The 18,470-nt window shown below is 41.1% G+C and overlaps 1 protein-coding gene across 1 annotated transcript; it reads right to left on the bottom strand.

Annotated features, from left to right (window-relative positions):
* Positions 1–6,161: 6,161 nt before the first annotated feature.
* On the bottom strand, positions 6,162–18,248 carry LOC126336880 (uncharacterized). Its single transcript, XM_050000987.1, has 4 exons — positions 18,001–18,248; positions 10,587–10,751; positions 8,907–9,018; positions 6,162–6,761 (listed from the first exon to the last, which is right to left on the bottom strand). The coding sequence occupies exons 1-4, from the start codon at positions 18,234–18,236 to the stop codon at positions 6,693–6,695; spliced, it is 582 nt and encodes a 193-aa protein (XP_049856944.1). The 5' UTR covers positions 18,237–18,248; the 3' UTR covers positions 6,162–6,692.
* Positions 18,249–18,470: the final 222 nt, after the last annotated feature.

Below are 18,470 nucleotides of genomic sequence, written 5' to 3' on the forward strand. Positions count from 1 at the left end.
TGTGTATTGTGGACTGTGTGACTTTGTGACTGTGTTCTATGGTGTATCCAGTGGGTTATAATAATTTCATACTGGGAATCTGGAAACGGGAAAACAGTTCATTGAGTTTTAAAACTGATGAAATAACTGTACTTAACGATAATTCGATTTTCTGTTATGGTTAACTTACATACGGATTAAGTGGAAATCTATGAATGTCGTTTATGTAAATTGAGATGTGGGGCCTCCGCAGTCCTGTATAACGAACTGTGTTCTTTGGATTGCAGGGAATGCTCTACAGTAAAAAGTTGTACCAAACTCTTAAAGAAATTATCTCCTTCTCATATGTCGTCTTAGGCAGTTGGAATTAAACCGAATTGTTCAGATTCATAGCACTTACTATTCAGAATCAGTCACAGGAGGTGGTGAGATTCTGTCAGCACTATTCATACTTTTCTCTAGTGATCATCAGTGGAAGTGAAGTGCTACACCTCGTATAGCTATGTCTGAAAAGACATCTTGTCTGCTTATCTAACAGCGCCGAATATTTTACTTATGTGCCTGTCACATAAAGTAGTCTTAAGCTTACCTTGCCATCAAACAGATATCCCACATCCTGTCAAACGATTATGCTCACGGAAAGCTTTTGTGGTTGATTTCTTAAGAAACAACTTTTTTTGGAAAATATTACACATTGAACGATGGATTCTTGATTTTGAGTGTCAAATTCGAAAAGTATCATTGCCAACAACAGCGTTCCTGTCGTATGTAACACAGAATCAATGTTGTAGTGTATACCGATTTTCTATCCAGAACACTTCCCAGTTTTCTAGAACTAATAGTAACTCTCTTAGAGTTTCTGATTTCTGCAGGAATTATAGCGCTTTTCTCGTGGTATTTCGACATCCGACGTGGATGGATGCATTGACTGATGGGGCTAAAGGGACCACAGAATATGGCCATCAGATCTTTCAACCTATATATTTTAAGCCAGAACTAGTCGCCAAACAGGAAAGGCACAAGAGACAAATCCTGATGAACCCACACATGTCTGAGAATCTTGAAAACCAAGAGATAGAAGCACTCAGAACTGAAAGAGGTATAAAAGGATGGGTTGCTCCATCCAGAAAGCAGCTGGAGGCCTGTGGGACTTGTTATGTGACGGGAGGTGTACCCTCTGTTTCCAACTAGTGCTTCCTCACCCTCCATTACTATACAAAAATTAGCGACATAGGAAAGTTGATAAAATCTCATGAAGAAGAACAACGACTCCTAGATAGTAAATCAACGAAGAAAGTAAAGGAATATCACTGGGCAAGTGTACCCTTGGGCTTACAGGGAGGGAACAAATTATGGGGCAACCCTCAAGTAGCCAACGAGGCCACTGTGTTCTACCTAACACAAAAGAGTATAAATCTCCTTCACAGGTAAAATGTAATACCAGGTGAGCCACTTTGGCGTCATCAGCTAACACCAGAGGCCATGTGTCAAGATTAAGGTTTTGCCGTAAAGTGGCCAAATGAGAGCAGTCTAGTAGGATGTTGGCCATCATCGGACAGGTGCCACACTGAAAGTGGGGTGGATCCTCACATCATAGGATGTGTCCATGGGTCAGACAAAGGTGGCCAATGTAAAGCCAATAGAGAACGGTAGATTCCCTGCAAGAAACATGAAGGGAAAGCTGGCATATGGCTGTGGTCCCCTTTATTACTTGCTGTTTGTTAGAAGAATCCAGAGCAGAGGGATCTGTTTCCAAAGACCCAACAACTGACAGCGTAGCGTCGACCAAGGGTCAGATCCTGGTACCTCCGTCTCCAAAGTCGGGAAGCTTTTCTTTTTTTTTGGGACAATGGGAAATTCCAATTGCAAAATCATAATCGAACAAGAATTTCCTTAACACCTGACAGTATACATCTCCAAGACCTATCAAGAACTACTGCACTATAGTTGAACATATTTCAATATCCTACAATATATCAGTCTTGTATACTCTGATGATGGTTAATACATATGTCCCTGAGCTGGAGAGTTCCTAGCAAACTGCGTGTATTCTTATTATAGGGAATGTTCATGTTTAAAAGTAGTTTCCTTTAGCAAATATTACTACAGTTTCTAAGAATGGTGTTGTCTGATGAAGTGTGCATGATGGTGATGGCTCTGTCTCAGTGCTTGATTTGGACATTCGATATAGTAAGTCAATATCCAGTTCTAAACTGCGGTGAGATGAAAACCTTACGAATATGTCTGAGTGATGACCTTCTAAGTGGGATTCTGTGTTGGAGAGACAATAATAACAGTGTTTCCTCATTTCTAGTCCACATTTGGAACTGTTCGGCAATATCATCATATTAGCGATGATCTGGAATATCACGTCATATTGTTCGCTCGGGCGTTCCAAGGACGCAAACGCACCTCACATTCCTTGTTTTAGTCAGGAAACAAGATTTTTTTGCAACAAATATTGGTATGGGCAATATGACCACACTTGCCACATCACGGAATGCCATCACGGAGAGCATTGTTTGGGGATCCTCTAATGGAGCAGCAGAAAGGCAGAATACAGCGCCCCCATCGACATCACTGGACAGAGGAGTGGCAAGACGTCGTCTTTTGTGACAAACGCCCGTTCTGCTTCATAACCACGACAAAAGTATCCACTTGTTTGATACTCCGGGGAGAATCACCATCGCCCTACATCCGGCCTGACGGTATGGACTTCGTTGCTGTAGAAAACTAGATAACCCCTGTTTCCCAAAACTGGTGATCCAGTCTGTAGCTATTGCATTTTTGGTATGTTAAAGCTGGCGATTTTTCCTGACTTTCGAGATCTCTGAGACTTCGCCTTTCAACAAGGTAACACAAGACTGCATGTTTCTCGTGACAAACCTACAGACTGTTGCCTCTCTCAGCACGATCTCCACATATTTCACACACGCTACACCCTAGCCATCCTCTAAGATTCATGAACTCAACCACAGAGGTGGGGCTAGTGTTGCACTCCACCAGACCTACGGTTTGTTAATTTTTATGCAATACATAAATGACATACTAAATACTAAGATTACTGGCAGTACTGGTAGCATTGGTAGAGAAGGAAACATAGTTGAATGTGTGAGAGAGGAAATTTGAACCAATGAACTCTTATTGTTTTTTTGTTTGTTTGTTTGTTCTGCAAGTAATTAAAACAGCGCATCGTTCGGTGTTAGAGCATCGTGTATACTGCACATTTACAAAGCATGAATTGCATTTTATAAGTAATAAAAATAAGCTGCCCACGTAACATCTGCGCTTTTTGTCACCAGAGCAATTACTTTTGACGCAAATACAGTTTACATGCACAGACTTAAAAAATCTATCTAATTATTGTTGTTATTTTGTTCTCTGCAGAAAGTCCTACAAAAAGAGCACTGGCGAGAGCTTCTTATTATTGTTGATACGTCCAAAACTTTTTTAGTAACAACAGACACAGCACTTGCCTGCCCAAAGGCAATGGTCCCGAGTTCGATTCTCGGTCCGGCACACAGTTTTAATCTGCCAGGAAGTTTCGTAACAGGTACATGGTTTATATAATCTCGACGAAGAACTGAAGCTGTTTTTGATATAAAAAAGTTGCCACATTTCACAAGAAAAATGACATTGTCATAAGAAAATTTATTTTTACGTGAAGATGATTTCCTTAAGTGCATCATCAACATATATATATATATATATGAGGGTCGGAACTTAAATAGTGGCAACTATTTATTCACACCCGATACAAAAGAGTTACAGGTTTGCACCTGTAACTGTCCTTCAAAGTAGTCACCAACGTTGCGTAGAGCCCGCTGCCAGCAATGTGGAAGACGTAGCATACCGTTACCAGAGTCTTCTCTGTCGATTGTGCGAATTGAGCCGTCTACTGCCTGTCGGATGTATAGAACAGTTTGAAGAGAATGCCACGAAGTGGTCCCTTCATCTTCGGAATCAAATCAAAGTCACAAGGACTACGTAGAGTGTGGTGAATGGTACAGTACTTCTGCCGGGCCGAGCAGTCTGGAACCGCGTGACCGCTACGGTCGCAGGTTCGAATCTTGCCTCGGGCATGGATGTATGTGATGTCCTTAGTTTAGTTAGGTTTAAGTAGTTCTAAGCTCTAGGCGACTGATGACCTTAGACGGTAAGTCCCATAGTGCTCAGAGGCATTTGAACCATTTACAGTACTTCTCAGTCCCATCGACCGAACACAGCAGTCACAGCTTGCGCTGTATGTGCCCTCGCATTGTCGTGAAAAATATTGTGTGGGTTGCACATAAAGTGTCGCCGCTTCTCTCGCAACGCTGGTCGCAGATGATGCTCCAAAAACGAACTATAATACTGTCCGTTGACGGTCTGCCGTGGAGGAACATAATGCGTTAGGATAACACAATCACAGTTGTACGCAAGTGTCATCATAACTGTAGACCGCTCCATTCATACCATCAACAGAACAGGTTCTGCTAACGTTATATCACGCCTTTCACATCGCTGGCAAGGGGTTCTACACGACGCTGGTGAGTACTTTGAAGGAGAGTAACAGGCGCATACACGTAACTCTTTTGTATCGGTTGTGAATAAATAGTTGGCATCGGAAACTATTACTGAAGTCGCAGGATAGTTTCCAAGCACAGACCGTTTGAAGCATTACTCTCCTGGACATTAGTCTGCGTAGCGCCTGTTCCATTCAATCCCGATTCCATTTTTGTGTTTCATTGTCAATGTGAAGATCCAAGGGTTACAGTACTCCTGCAGTGGTGCATCGGCAACTACTACTGGAGTTCCAGGAAAGGCTCCAAGCACAGACCGTTTCAAGCGTTACTCCCCTGGACTATCGTCGATATGGTGCTTGTTGCACTCAATTCCGACGCAATTTCTGTGTTTCATCTTCAATGAGAAGATCCACGGGTTACAGTAAACCTGCAGTGGTGCATCGGAAACAACTTCTGCACTACCAGAAAAGGTTCCAAACACATACCGTTTGCAGCGAAACTCCCCTGGACTGAAGACTCCATGGTGCCTTCTTTATTCAAACCCGATGCAATTTCTGTGTTTCATCGTCAATGTGAAGGCAAAGGGTAACAGTAAACCTGCAGTGGTGCATCGGAAACTACCACCGAACTCCCAGGAATGGTTCCAAGCACAGACCGTCTGAAGCCATACTCCCATGAACAGAAGACGACGTGGTACCTGTTTTACTTAATCAGAATGTAATTTCTGTGTTTCATCGTCAATATGAAGGTCCAAGGGTTACAGTAAACCGGCAGTGGTTCATCTGAAACTACTACTTGAGTCCCAGGAAATGTTCCAAGCACAGAAAGCTTGAAGCGTTGCTCGCCTGGACAGAAGTCGGCGTATTGCCTACTGTATTCAGTTCCAATGCAATTTCTGCCTTTCATCAACATTGCGAACGTCAAACGGTTACAGTAAACCTGCAGTGGTGCATCGGAAACTACTACTGGACTCCCAGGAAAGGTTCAAAGCACACAGACTGTTTGAAGCATTACTCGCCGGGACAGATATCGGCATGGTGCCTGTTGTATTCATTCCCGATGTAATTTCTGTGTATCATCGTCAATGTGAAGTCCAAGGGTTACAGTAAACATGCAGTTGTGCATCGGAAACTACTATTGGACTCCCAGGAAAGGTACCAAGCATGGACCGTTTGAGGCATTACTCAAGTGGGCAGAAGTCGGCACACTGCCTGTTGTATTCAATCCCGATGCAATTTCTGTGTTCCATCGTCAATGTGAAGGTCCAAGTGTTATATTAAAGTTCCAACCATTGCGTATATATATAAATTTACCTTTTGTTTTCATGTAAATCACGTTATCTGTGGTTGTATATATCGGTATTTTTATTTTCGCTGTAGCATTCCTCTGCTTTACGTTACAAATCAACAATATTCGAATAAAAGATGAGTTAAAAATTGACTATTTGCATTTTGTAACAAATAATAATTATTTTTAGTAACAGACAGGACGCTACGTGTGTAGAAAACCAATCTTCTTTAGGTTACATGCCACTTTATATATGCTTACTCAGTTTCTATATGGTATACCACTTCCATTTTTAAGGGGAATTTAGTAAAACGTAGTATATCCTTACTCTTTTAAGCTTAAAATAAACGTAAGTACGAGGAACTTAAGCAAATCATCTTCACGTAAAAATAACTTTTTTTAAGAAAATTTAATTTTTCTTGTGAGCTGTGGCAAGTTTCACATAACAGAGATATTATCCTGAACATAGTAAGTTTAAAAATTACGTCTCTTCGTACAGATAAATGCTTGTTTACAAATAAAAGGAAGAGCTTTTCAGTGGAAGCGTGTTCTACTCACATGCCACGGAATAATACAGTTAGTCGCACAACCCTTTTATTAGGTTGCAGCAAGTTTTTAACATAGATTGTTTGCAATATATGTTGTTTGAGGTGTCAGAAATATTGTGTGAAACACATTTAATTCTTTAAAATATTAATTAGCTTTATTGGTTACAATACAAACGTGGGTACAATACAAATTGCTCCTGAAAAGTGAACTTCTTGGTGAACATAATGCCACCAGCGTTACAAAATTTATGCAGTCTCATATTATGAGCTTCTTCTGCTTCCATTTCTCTTTTGTTTTGCACCCATTTGCACATTGTACACAATGTAGCGGTTGATTCCTTTTCTGACCATTGCACTTGAGCTTTGTTATTTTTTAATGTCGTAGAAGGTCGTTGAGAAATTGTGTTGCACCCATATCTAGTATAAGGTTCTCGTAGGTTATCTGCAGAAAAAGACACAGAGTGAGCTTTCAGTAACAAAAATGATAATAAACAAAATATAATTTATGGAACTGGAACACTAGAATAATTTTTAATTTTACTACATTCCTCTGGCTTACGTAGAACTGAAGAGTCTTTTTGCACAAATGACCATTCGACGATTGTTAGCAAGTTTATATACCCAGACTCGGTGAAACTACAACAAATCATTTATCTGTAAACTACAGTAGGATTAGATGAGTGACGTCGAATTAAAGCAGAGTAATACTACGATGTCTGTACGTTAATGTGAATACAGTCAACTACGTGTAAAAAGTCGTCTTCAATCAGATCGCAACGTTCTCTATTTTCGTTAATTGTAATGACTTTGGCACTTCTTCTTGCCCACCATAATACAAGTGCCTCTCTCAAATATCTTCTGAATTATTGGTTATTGTTTCTCATCAACAGCCATGTATTTTGTGACTTACTGAATTTAGTTAATGCTTGGCACTGTCATAAACTTTGTTTCAATTGGACACTTAATTCTTATATCATCTTACATTCTAGGACACCGACAATTTGTTGACAACTGGAAATTGATATGTCTAAACGGAAACTTTTTCTTTGATCCAGTGAAAAAAATGTTAAAAATCTCTTTAGAGCATATCATTTGCCAAAAAGTTATCGAACCATTCAGACAGATGCAGAAATACATATTTAATTAAAAATCAATCCGTGTCGTCTCTTGACCTACTTCAGTTACCTTGGAAGAAAACCAAGCCATTATGGACGAAGCAAAGAGGACATATAAAGCAGACCAGCAGATGCAAACAGGGCATCCTTGGCCAAGAGAAGCCTATTAGTGTCATAGTGTCAACCATATGCCATAATTTCAGGAAGACACTTCTGTGAGTGCACATTAGGAGCACAGCACTGTGTGGTAGTGAGTCATGACTGCAAGAAAACCGGAACGGAAGAGCACCGAAGAGTTTGAAATGTAGTGCAACACAGGAAAATTCATAAATTAGGTGGACTGATAAGAAAAGGAATGAGCAGGTTCTCCTCAGAATGGGCGAAGAAAGGAATGTATGGACACCACTGACAAGAAAAATCGACAGAATTTCAGGACATGTTTTAAGACGTAACTGAATATCTTTCATGGAAATGTAGATACAAGGGGAAAATTGTAGAGAAGACAGAGATTGAAATACATCTAACAAATAATTGAGGAGTAGGGTGCAATTTAGCACAGGACCGTGACGGCCGCATTAAACGAGTCAGAAGACTCATGCCTGAAAATAAAGTAGAATGACAGTAGTCCACATTTTATTATACAACCATACAAATTTTTTAAGCTCCTTCATATTAGCTGTAGCGTAAGCAGTTAGGCGTAAGGTCGAGTTCACAGCGTTTATTTAGTCCTCCTGTTAGATGACAGAACTGTTGAAGAGCTAGACTGAAGTCACATTCATAGTAACTGTGTTGTGAAAAATGACATTTTGAGCCAAATTCTGGATCTTTTGCTTGTCATAAGAAGTCATCTTCACCAATTTGTCCATCAGGGGCAATTCCAGGAATTACCAAACCTTTAATGTCAGTTACGGTTCCCTTTGAATTTTGCTTACTAACATACGAAGGTAATTCCTTCGGGAGTAGCACCACCGGAGGAATAGTTATAATGAGATTCTGTGTCTTACCTTACCATAGGAATAAACATCAGCTGTATTCAGCGAGATTAAATTAATTGAACCTTTCGTAGAAGGGAAACGTACGTGTAATTTAATGTTTGATTATTTTTCGAGACGTGCTCATACAGCGTAACTGATTAAGGTGACTGGACGCGATGAACAGAAAATGTCACATCATATTAACATTTCACGTTAAGCATTTCTGGAATATTATGAGTGTCACTTGCGGCTGCCCTGAAAAATCATTGATCCCTTTTGTTTCTCTTCACTGAATTTAGTCCATTTGATATCACGTGAGAAACTAATTGAATTTTCAAAACACATCATACTAAAATCTAGCACCCAACATTATCTGGTCATAAAGATAAGTTTTTGAACTGCTATCTGGAATATTGGTTTTGTCCTCAGATGATTAACGTTTTCCACAGAACAATTCTAGAGTTCAGGATATTACCACTGATTTTAAAAAATACTTACCTTAATTGAAGGTGCGTTTAGTTTTATGTCCACAGAGTTGATAGCCAGTTTGCTTTCGTCAATGACAGTATAATCTGAAGAAGCTTCGACATCGTAGTCAGTCAGTTGTATACTGGAAAAACAATACCATATAATAAATTCTTTGTCAATACAAATATAAAAACTAGTTCATAACTTGCAACATCACCCTCATATTTAAATCGAATTTGATAAATTTCATTGAAAACTGAATGAGAAATGAAGAAAGTTACAACTCGCAACTCTTTTCGCGTTATAATATCAAGAAAATCATCCATCATTGACCATCAAGACTAGTAGCTGATACTTAGGGTCTTTTCGAAAAGCTTGATTTTTACTGTGCTTCGTTGATAGTCCAAGTCGATATTTCCAAATGTCAGACAATTTTGCCTAGGAGTGTCTCTTTCTGCTGCTGAAACAACTGCCATGTGTAGCCTACTCTGAATGACGTTCGAAGCGACTGCGTGACCTGTGGCCGCAGTCATTGCCACAGCACTCGTACTGGCTGAAAGTGTACAACTGGAGCTTTCTATGACCAAAAATGTGATATTCTTGGAACACCCTACATTCTCATCGAGGGCGCCGCAAATGCAGCAGAGGCAGATGCCTCCTTTTATGAACTGGGGGGCTTACAGATAACGACAAGCCGCTTTTGCGTCTTCCGTTGACCCCCATATCAACATAACACATAATCACTTCACGGAGCTCATATAGTTGCACTCCATATTGTGTTCTGTACCTTATATGTAAGCAACAGTTAGTAAACTACACAAAGAGCTTTGAAGTACCCTTTCTTCGAAATGAACTGAGTGCATTGCGTGCCATCATTAATGAGGCTTCCTCACAACCGTCACTAGATGTTGGGTGAAAGAATGGAAACCCAATCAGTTGAATCGGCTAACTAGTTCAACGAACCTCACGTAAGAGTGCTGCTACCTTGTAACCTTGCAGATATCAGTTTTGGTTTTATATGCTAGAGATTTTGGGATTGTCTGTGTATATAAAGTGTATAGTTCGTTAATTTTTTTTTAGAGTACATTAAAATTACTTGGTCACCAATCAATCTCTATTAGCGTTAGATTTCTTACCCAACACCTGCAAGATTAACATCATCACACAAATGTATTTTAAATGTATGTGTTAGCATGTCTTTCCTGAAAGCGTTTGTCTGGAATGTAGCTTTATAAGGAAGTGAAAGAGCGCATACCAGAAGAGAACAGGATCTTTTGAAATGTCATGATACAGAAGGTTACGTTATAGTTCAGTTAACTGATGAAGATGTACTGAATCGGATCAGGGAGAAAATAAATTTATGGCTGAAGGAAAGAATTACTTGGAAGTTCACATTCAAAGGTACTTAGGTATAGTTAACGTGGGAATGAAGAATGTCTGGTGGGGGTGGTGAGAGGTGGGGAATAAGTGAGGGATACCAGGGTTTCACTCCATTAAACATGGTTCAAGGGAACATAGACTGAATAGTTACATAGAGATGAAGACAGTTAAACGTGATAGACTACCGTGGAGAGATGCATCAAATCCACCGAAGGCCACAATAATAACAAAAAGAACAATTATCCGTACCAGCAAAGCATGGTCGGCTAGTTTTTATACTGTGCCACTGAAATATCTAGTAAATAGGCTAGAAGTTAATTGACAACTCACCTGATCCCTCCTTGTCCTTCCAAAAGGGAACCGCTAGAAGTTCCATACAAGCTGTATTGTCCATCGATAGATAGAGTACCGCTTGCTAGAAGAGATTTTCCATTCCTGCCCACTTTAAGCGTCGGGAGACCAGAGAGAGTAAGGTTAGCCAGGACGCCGTCCACGCTGAAACACAATGCACAGCGATTAAAACAAATCACAGCGATTACAGGAAGAAGACTGGCCACGAGAGCATGGAGCAATACAAAGAGAGGCTGCCACAGGATAGTAACTTTACCAGTTCTACAAACCTGTCAATTACTTGTGAATCGAAAGACAGATTTTTTTGCTTAATATTAAAAAGCGTTTTCAATGCGATGCTATACGAGGATGATAAAGAGTAGTTGGCCTCGTAACTTACATTTTCCTGCAGATTCGGCGAAAGGAGGAAATGTAGAAAATATTTACATCAAGAAGGGGCAAAATGATAGGACATGTCTTAAGACATCAAGGAATAAATTCTGTTGAGCTGGAAACAGTTGTAAAATCAGTCCGGGAAGTAAGAGCTTGGAATGCGGCCAACAAATAATCTGGGGCGTCCATTGGGAGCGCTACTCAGAGGGGAAGAGGTTTGATATAGGAGAGAAGTTCATGAGTGGCTCATCGTATAAATCTGGTAATGTTCCATTTAACCAGCGATATGGAGCCGTACTCTGAGAGTGATGCCGATATTGCTGTACCGTTTTCGACAGCCGCAATTCAAGGGGTCGCGGCAAACGTGTCACATAGGGATTGAGGTCAGTCCTCAACAACAAATAAAAACCTAATCAACGGATGGATCGCCAGTTCGCATCTCGATAGTTACAGCCCTTATGGACCATGAATTTAGCTCGGAACTCAGTTTGATTCTGTTGACACGATTCTGACTCTGATGGTCAGTACTGATTTCAGCTAACGTTACTTACATTCGTAATATTCACACCCTACTGTGTTTTCAGCTATCGCCTTAGTATCGATTCTGGTTTATGCTCGCAACATGATTCATTGAAATGACTATGTAATTACGACACAAAATTTTCTTTTACCCAGCGAGGTGAAGATTTTGTTTACATTCAGCGAATCCTTTCTTTCAGACACTTCCTTGGAAGAGATCAGGGCATACAAGTGAAGAGAGTGCAGGTAATCGATTTTATGTACCTGATATATCTCTATAGAAGGATTAGGGCTGAACTGTCAGCTCCACATCAGTCGCAGAATCATACTTCCTGATGTCAGCCACCGATAGCTAACATGAATTGTCCAATCTATCGCTAACACGATAGTAAATTGCGACGTAGCAGCTACCAGATGAACATTCAACTTAATAATAAGCTTCCATAGTTTCCATTTAACACTTTAGCAGAGGAACAACCATAGCACATGTACTGAATACTGTGAGCCCTACTCTTGTTCTCAAGGACGCGGATTTATCAGAGGGTGTCGCCAGAAACTGACACCTCAAGAACCTATAGCGTCAAGATTTTATGGACTCCCTAAAGTCCACAAAGAAGGGGTGCGGTTACGCCCAATTGTCAACAACATTAGGGCACCTACTTATTTGCTGGCCAAATACCTGGCAGAACTACTAAGCCCTTACGTGGGTAAATGACCTCATCACGCTCGGAATTCTATGGATTTCGAAAAACATCTTGAGAACTTCAAGCTGAAAGACTCAGATATCCTGGTGAGTTTTGACGTTATCTCGTTATTCACCAGGGTGCCGCTTCCAGATTCAGTTGAGCTCATTGCACAGAAATTTGCAGAGAAGATGACCGACCTTTTCAGGCACGTTCTGACCTCCACGTCTTTTCTGTTTAATGGAGAATACTATGACAGAAGGTGTGACAATTGGGAACCCACTTTTGCCTGTGGTCGCGAATTTCTATATGAAGTATTTCGAGGAGGAAGCTTTGGCGTCATTCAAACCTGCTTGTTTTCTACGTTATGTTGATGACACGTTCGTGATATGGCCCCATGGAAGGGACAAGCTCCTTGACTTCTTTACACACCAGACCTCCATACATCCGAAAATCAAATACACTATGGAGACCGAAGCAGAAGGAAGTTTATCATTCCAGGACACCAGGGTCAAAAGAAGAGCGGATGGCACCCTAGGCCATGAGGTACACAGGAAGAAAACGCACACCGACCTGTATTTGCATGCGGATAGCTGCCACCACCTTGCGCAGAGGAATGGGGTGCTAAAAACACTGGTGCACAGGGCGCGCACCATCTCGGACGCAGAGAGTCTGCCCCATGAGCTGGAACACCTCAAAACTGTATTTCGGAAAAAGGGGTACTCGGAATGGCAGATCAAACGCTCTCTCCACCCCACGTCTACAGTACAGCGTGTGGAGATGGACGAAGTCACGGCGGAAGAGATAGCCACCGCCTATATACCGTACACTGGAGCACTATCGGGGAGGTCTCGCGGTTCTAGGCGCGCAGTCCGGAACCGTGCGACTGTTACGGTCGCAGGTTCGAATCCTGCCTCGGGCATGGATGTGTGTGATGTCCTTAGGTTAGTTAGGTTTCAGTAGTTCTAAGTTCTAGGGGACTAATGACCACAGCAGTTGAGTCCCATAGTACTCAGAGCCATTTGAGCCATTTTTGAACCACTATCGGGGAAAATCGGACGAACATTGAGGAAACACCGAGTAGGAACTGTCTTTTGCCCGCCCAATAAAACACGAACATTACAGGGAAGTGTCAAAGACGATCTCGGTTTGCAGAAGGCCGGCATATACCAGATTCCCCGTGAGTGTGGGAAGACTTACATTGGACAGACAGTGTGCACCATCGAAGATCGTTGCCGAGAACGTCAGAGGCACACTCGACTTACGTACCCAAACGAGTCGGCAGTTGCAGAGCACTGTTTGTCCGAAAATCACGAAATGGACTACCAACATACCAGGCACAGTCTTCTAAATACTGGGACAGCGTCGTTAGAGAGGCTATCGGAATTCGTACCTGGGACGGACTTATCAACAGAGATTGCGGCTATAACGTCAGCAAGCCGTGGGAACCACCACTAATTAAAAAGAGGCTCAGCAAAGAAAACGAACGAGCGATCAGGGTTGACGAGGCAGTTACACCGACGCCACCACAGACGCCGACGCCAGGCTCTAAGCGACCGCCGACGCGCCTGTTGGACAGTATGAACCGGCAGTACACTCATCGACTGTTCGAGCAACAAATACGCCGGAACAAGTTGAAGAATCCCACAAACCATACAGCTCCTAGGGGTATGAAGCAATCGTTTGCTGTACTAGGTCAATTTAATTTTTATATAACGTTTTTTTCCACATGCAGCATCCATAAGGAAATCACATGATTTTGAAAGGCCGATAACGTTCACGTCCAAAACACTGACAATTGCTCAGAGGAACTACAATCAAACTGAGAAGTAAAATCATGCAGTCACTTTTGTGGTTCGAAAGTTTCATGAATACGTTAACGACCAAAGATTCATTCTACTTACGGACACAAGCTTTTTTGACTATCTTTGCAGCTAACGCTTGCGGTGTTTCGCACTGCTTTTATAGAACTATGAGTATGAAATAGTTTTCAAGCCCACAGATCAACACACGAAGCTTGAGCTGAAGGATCCACCGTTATCTAAAATCCAACATTGTATTCGCTTCGAGTGACCATTAGATAAAAAGTAAATCATTGAACCTGACATTATATCGTTCTGCAACACAGCACGTACTCTCACTATCAACAAATCGGTCATTCTGATACAGTAATAATCAGCAAAGGCATTTGTGGCGATCCCCAAAGTATTATCGTAATTATGTTTAGTACTCACTCCTTGAACGACGATTCTCCTTTGATATGTTTCACTGGAGACAGAAATTGTGGCTCCCTGTCTGACATGGAAGATAAACTACATGGCTTGACCCCTGTTTCACTCTTTAGACGTATCGTCATTATTGTACTCTACATGTACATTGTCCGCACTGTCAAGCGTATACGACACCACACTTTCCACTGACTCATCTGGCAGAAACGCTAATATTTCATCTACGTCTTCCTTCTAACTCTATCGAATCCATTGGAGTACTTTCCGACAAAATGTTCTTGTAGATATAATGCAACGTTTGCTTTGTTTATATTTGCCATTGCTTTGCTTTGTATCAAAACCACTAGCAGCTGTGTTGTATGTTACTCGTCAACTAACCAGGTTAGCTGCACTCCGTAGCTTCATGGTTTCTGCACCATTGTATGCCTGCAGTCCCGCTTCCTGTTCCCATTAGCAGTGACTATCGTAGTCTAATGCAGCAAACATTATTGTGACTCAACAGAACGCACATTCACCTGCCAAATATCAAAAAACTTAGATAATGAAGTGTCACAAGTTGGCAATTTCTGTTTTCTTTCCAAGGCATTTTACAATGTAGGTCACGCTAAAGTCTTAGAAAAACTGAAGTTTTATGGAACTGATAGCTTTACACAAAACCAGTTTCCATTATGCTTAACAAACATAATGGAAATGCTGTCCTGAGTAATTCAGATGGCTTTAGAACCGATGGGAAGAAATCACAAAAACAGTTTAGTAGATTCAATTTTGTGTCCACTTCTGTTCCTCATTAATGAGTATGATTTCCCACATTACATTCATCAATGGGAAGTTTTACTTTTTGTATACACTACAAGTGTATAGAGAAAGCATCAGGAGAAGTGGTAAATGACATTCTTCGAAGAATTCTGAAGTGGTTCTCAGACAATGGATTTTTCCTAAATTTTCAAAAAAGAAAAAGGAAAAACACACTTACTGAGTGCTGTGCAACAGATAGTCATGCCAACAATTGATATAGCACATGAGAGGGAGTCAGGAAATAGTATGGAATGCTCCAAATTTTCGGGTATACGTAATTATGGAAACTTTAACTGGAGGAAGAATATTACTGAGCTTCTCAACCAGTTACGTTGAGCTACTTTTGTACTCAACAGCTAGCAAACAGACAAACCTCTCTGGCTTATTTTCATATATCAACTCAATAAATTGATATGGAATAATTTTCCGGGGTAGCTCATAATTTGAAAGGAAGTGTTGATAGACGGAACAGTAAAAATACTGTGTAGTGTTCACTCGCAGTCGTCATGTAGGTACCTCTCCAAGGAGTTGAGCATTTAACTGCAACTGTCACAATACATACAGGGTGTCCAGAAAAGGACTCCCTGATTTCGAAATTAAATAGCTCGAAAACAAAGATCGATAGAGGAATGCAGTAAACGGTATGTTTATTTTGAAATCTGTGAGAAGTTTATACAGCAGTTTGAAATAATAGTTACAAAAACCGCTAACAGATGGCGCTGTACGCTGTACAGCTCATATCAGCATACATAAGTGAAATAATCGTACGAAAACAATCTTTGCATACAATCACATCACAATGTTTTCAAAATGTTCACCATTGGCACTACAGAGGTGGCGCAAACGATGAATGAAATTCGCCATCACATTTCGTAGTGTCTCAAACGAAATGGATTCACATGCCACAGAGATCGCCAATTCAAGCTCGTCCAGCGTGGCGGGATGCTTCGGGTGGATCATGTCTTTCAGTGTGCCCCACAAAAGAAGTCACAGGGAGGCCAATCCACGCCTGCACCAGTAAATTTGGGATATTCCAAAGCAATGACTCGATTCCCGAAGTAATCCTCAAGAAAGCGAAACACTTGTTCGGTCCGATGTGGTCGGGCTCCATCTTGCATAAACCATTCAGTACCTGGTCGATCCCCTAATGCTTGCTGTGTGGCCACAAATTGTTCCAAAATTCCAACGTAACGTCCACCAGTGACCGTTTCGCGAATGAAAAGAGGGCCAATAATGCCACTGCTGCATACTGCAGCCCACACAGTAACTTTAGGAGAATACAGGGGTTTCGCTTCACACCTATATGGCTTTTCGGAACCCCAAAGTCGCCAGTTCTGCTTATTCACGTATCCATTCAGGTGTAAGTGTGCTTCATCTGTAAACCACATGCAGCCAACATCAAATCGTTCACTATCAATCATTGTGAGCATCTGATTAGCAAAGGCAACTCTTTATTGCACATCTCGTACAGATATGGTCTGGTGCGTTTGAATTTAGAATGGAAACATGTGTAGGCTCTTTCTCAGTATTTTCTGCGTGCTGGAACGCTTCAAACCAGTCCAGATGCAATTCTACGGACGGATGACATTGGATTTCGCTGAATAATTCCAGAAACTTTGGCGATATTTTCAGGCGTAACTACTGTTTGCTTGCGGCCAACATGCCCCACTAGATCATCAGTTACGCTGCTTGTTCGTTGAAATTTTGCGAAGAGCGTACGTATGGTTTTTGCATTGAGTCCTTTTGGAACATTACATAGTGCTTGAAAACTTCGCCTTGTTGCCGTAGGACTCTCTTCTAACCTGTGGTACTCTAGTACCAGAACAACGCGTTGTTCAATGGAGTACATGGTTTTAATCTCTTCCTTTCACGTTTCAATAGTGGAACTGATCGCTCTGGGCTTCGGATCGCTATTTATACTAGGCATTACGTATGGCGATTACAGCACCATCTGTTAGCAGCTTTTGTAATTATTATTTTAAACTGCTGTGTAAACGTCTTACAACTTTCACAATAAACATACCGTTTACTGCATTCCTCTATCGATCTTTGTTTTCGAGATATTTAATTTTGAAATCAGAGAGTCCTTTTCTGGACACCCTATATATTCGTTAGTTTAATTCATAATAAACAGTCCATCAAAATTTCAGAACAGTTGTGATGTTCATACCTACGTGTCTAGAGGAGAAAATAACCTTTATTACGCATTATTAAAACTGTCAGTTGCACAGAGAGGAGCTCAATATACAGCATCAAAAATGTTTTGTCATTTAGCCAACACCATGTAAAATGTCTGACAGGGAGCAAAGTAAGTTTAAGTATAATGTAAAGGCATTTCTCTTGGACAACTCGATCTAGTCTATAAAGCCTAGACTTAAAATGTATTTGCTCGAGCAGGACTACAAAATATCTTCATCAAAGTTAACGTTAGTCATGTATACCTGTAAACCGACTCGTTTCACATCATTTCGATAAAAGTTCGAACAGGATATGGAGCATGTAACGAAGTAGCTAACTACATTTTCTGAAAGACGTTGTGTGTCCATTTCCAAGTACGTTAGATGAAATGTAACTGTACATAGCATCAGAAGTGATTTCAGTTATTTCCAGACCAGCGCGGAAAAGTATGGGACGAGATCAGCTATCGTTTGCATGCTTGTCGTGCACCCGGTGGAGACCACACTGAAGGTATGTAGAACCTTTTAATCGTATACTTAATCTCAAAAAGTAATCAAATGCAGTGATTCCTTGCAAAATTTGTGAACATTACTGCACAGATGTTGTGGTTGCACTTACTTTTGGGTTGTAGACTGCAGTGAGAAGGAGTATTTGCTGACTATTACAGCGTCATCAGCGAGGGCTCTGATGTCACCGACGTGGCTCTTTTTCAGGGCTGGCAGCAGTTTAGGGCTGACGTTTTCGGCACCGAAGCGCAGCAGTGTTTCGACCATGCGTCTGTGGTCGTAGCTTTCTGAAGTTGCCACACTGCCCAACAGCAGTGCGAGCACAGCAACGTAAGCAGGCGATTTCATTCTCTAATAGCTTACGACCTGCAAACATGTAAGTTGCTGTGTAGATCTGATTCATTTTCGGTCTTTCAGGGTGAGTAATACATTTCAATCCTTAATACGCGATATTTAGTATATCACAAGACAAGTTAAATACTCTCGGAGGTGATTAGAAATCAAGGAAAACACTCACATGTTCTACTCTGAACTGAAACTAATTTCAGACAACAGCTTTTTCGTTAGACTATGTGTACGAAC

This window comes from Schistocerca gregaria, chromosome 2 (genome assembly GCF_023897955.1).
Source record: "Schistocerca gregaria isolate iqSchGreg1 chromosome 2, iqSchGreg1.2, whole genome shotgun sequence".
Taxonomy (NCBI): Eukaryota; Metazoa; Arthropoda; class Insecta; order Orthoptera; family Acrididae; genus Schistocerca; species Schistocerca gregaria.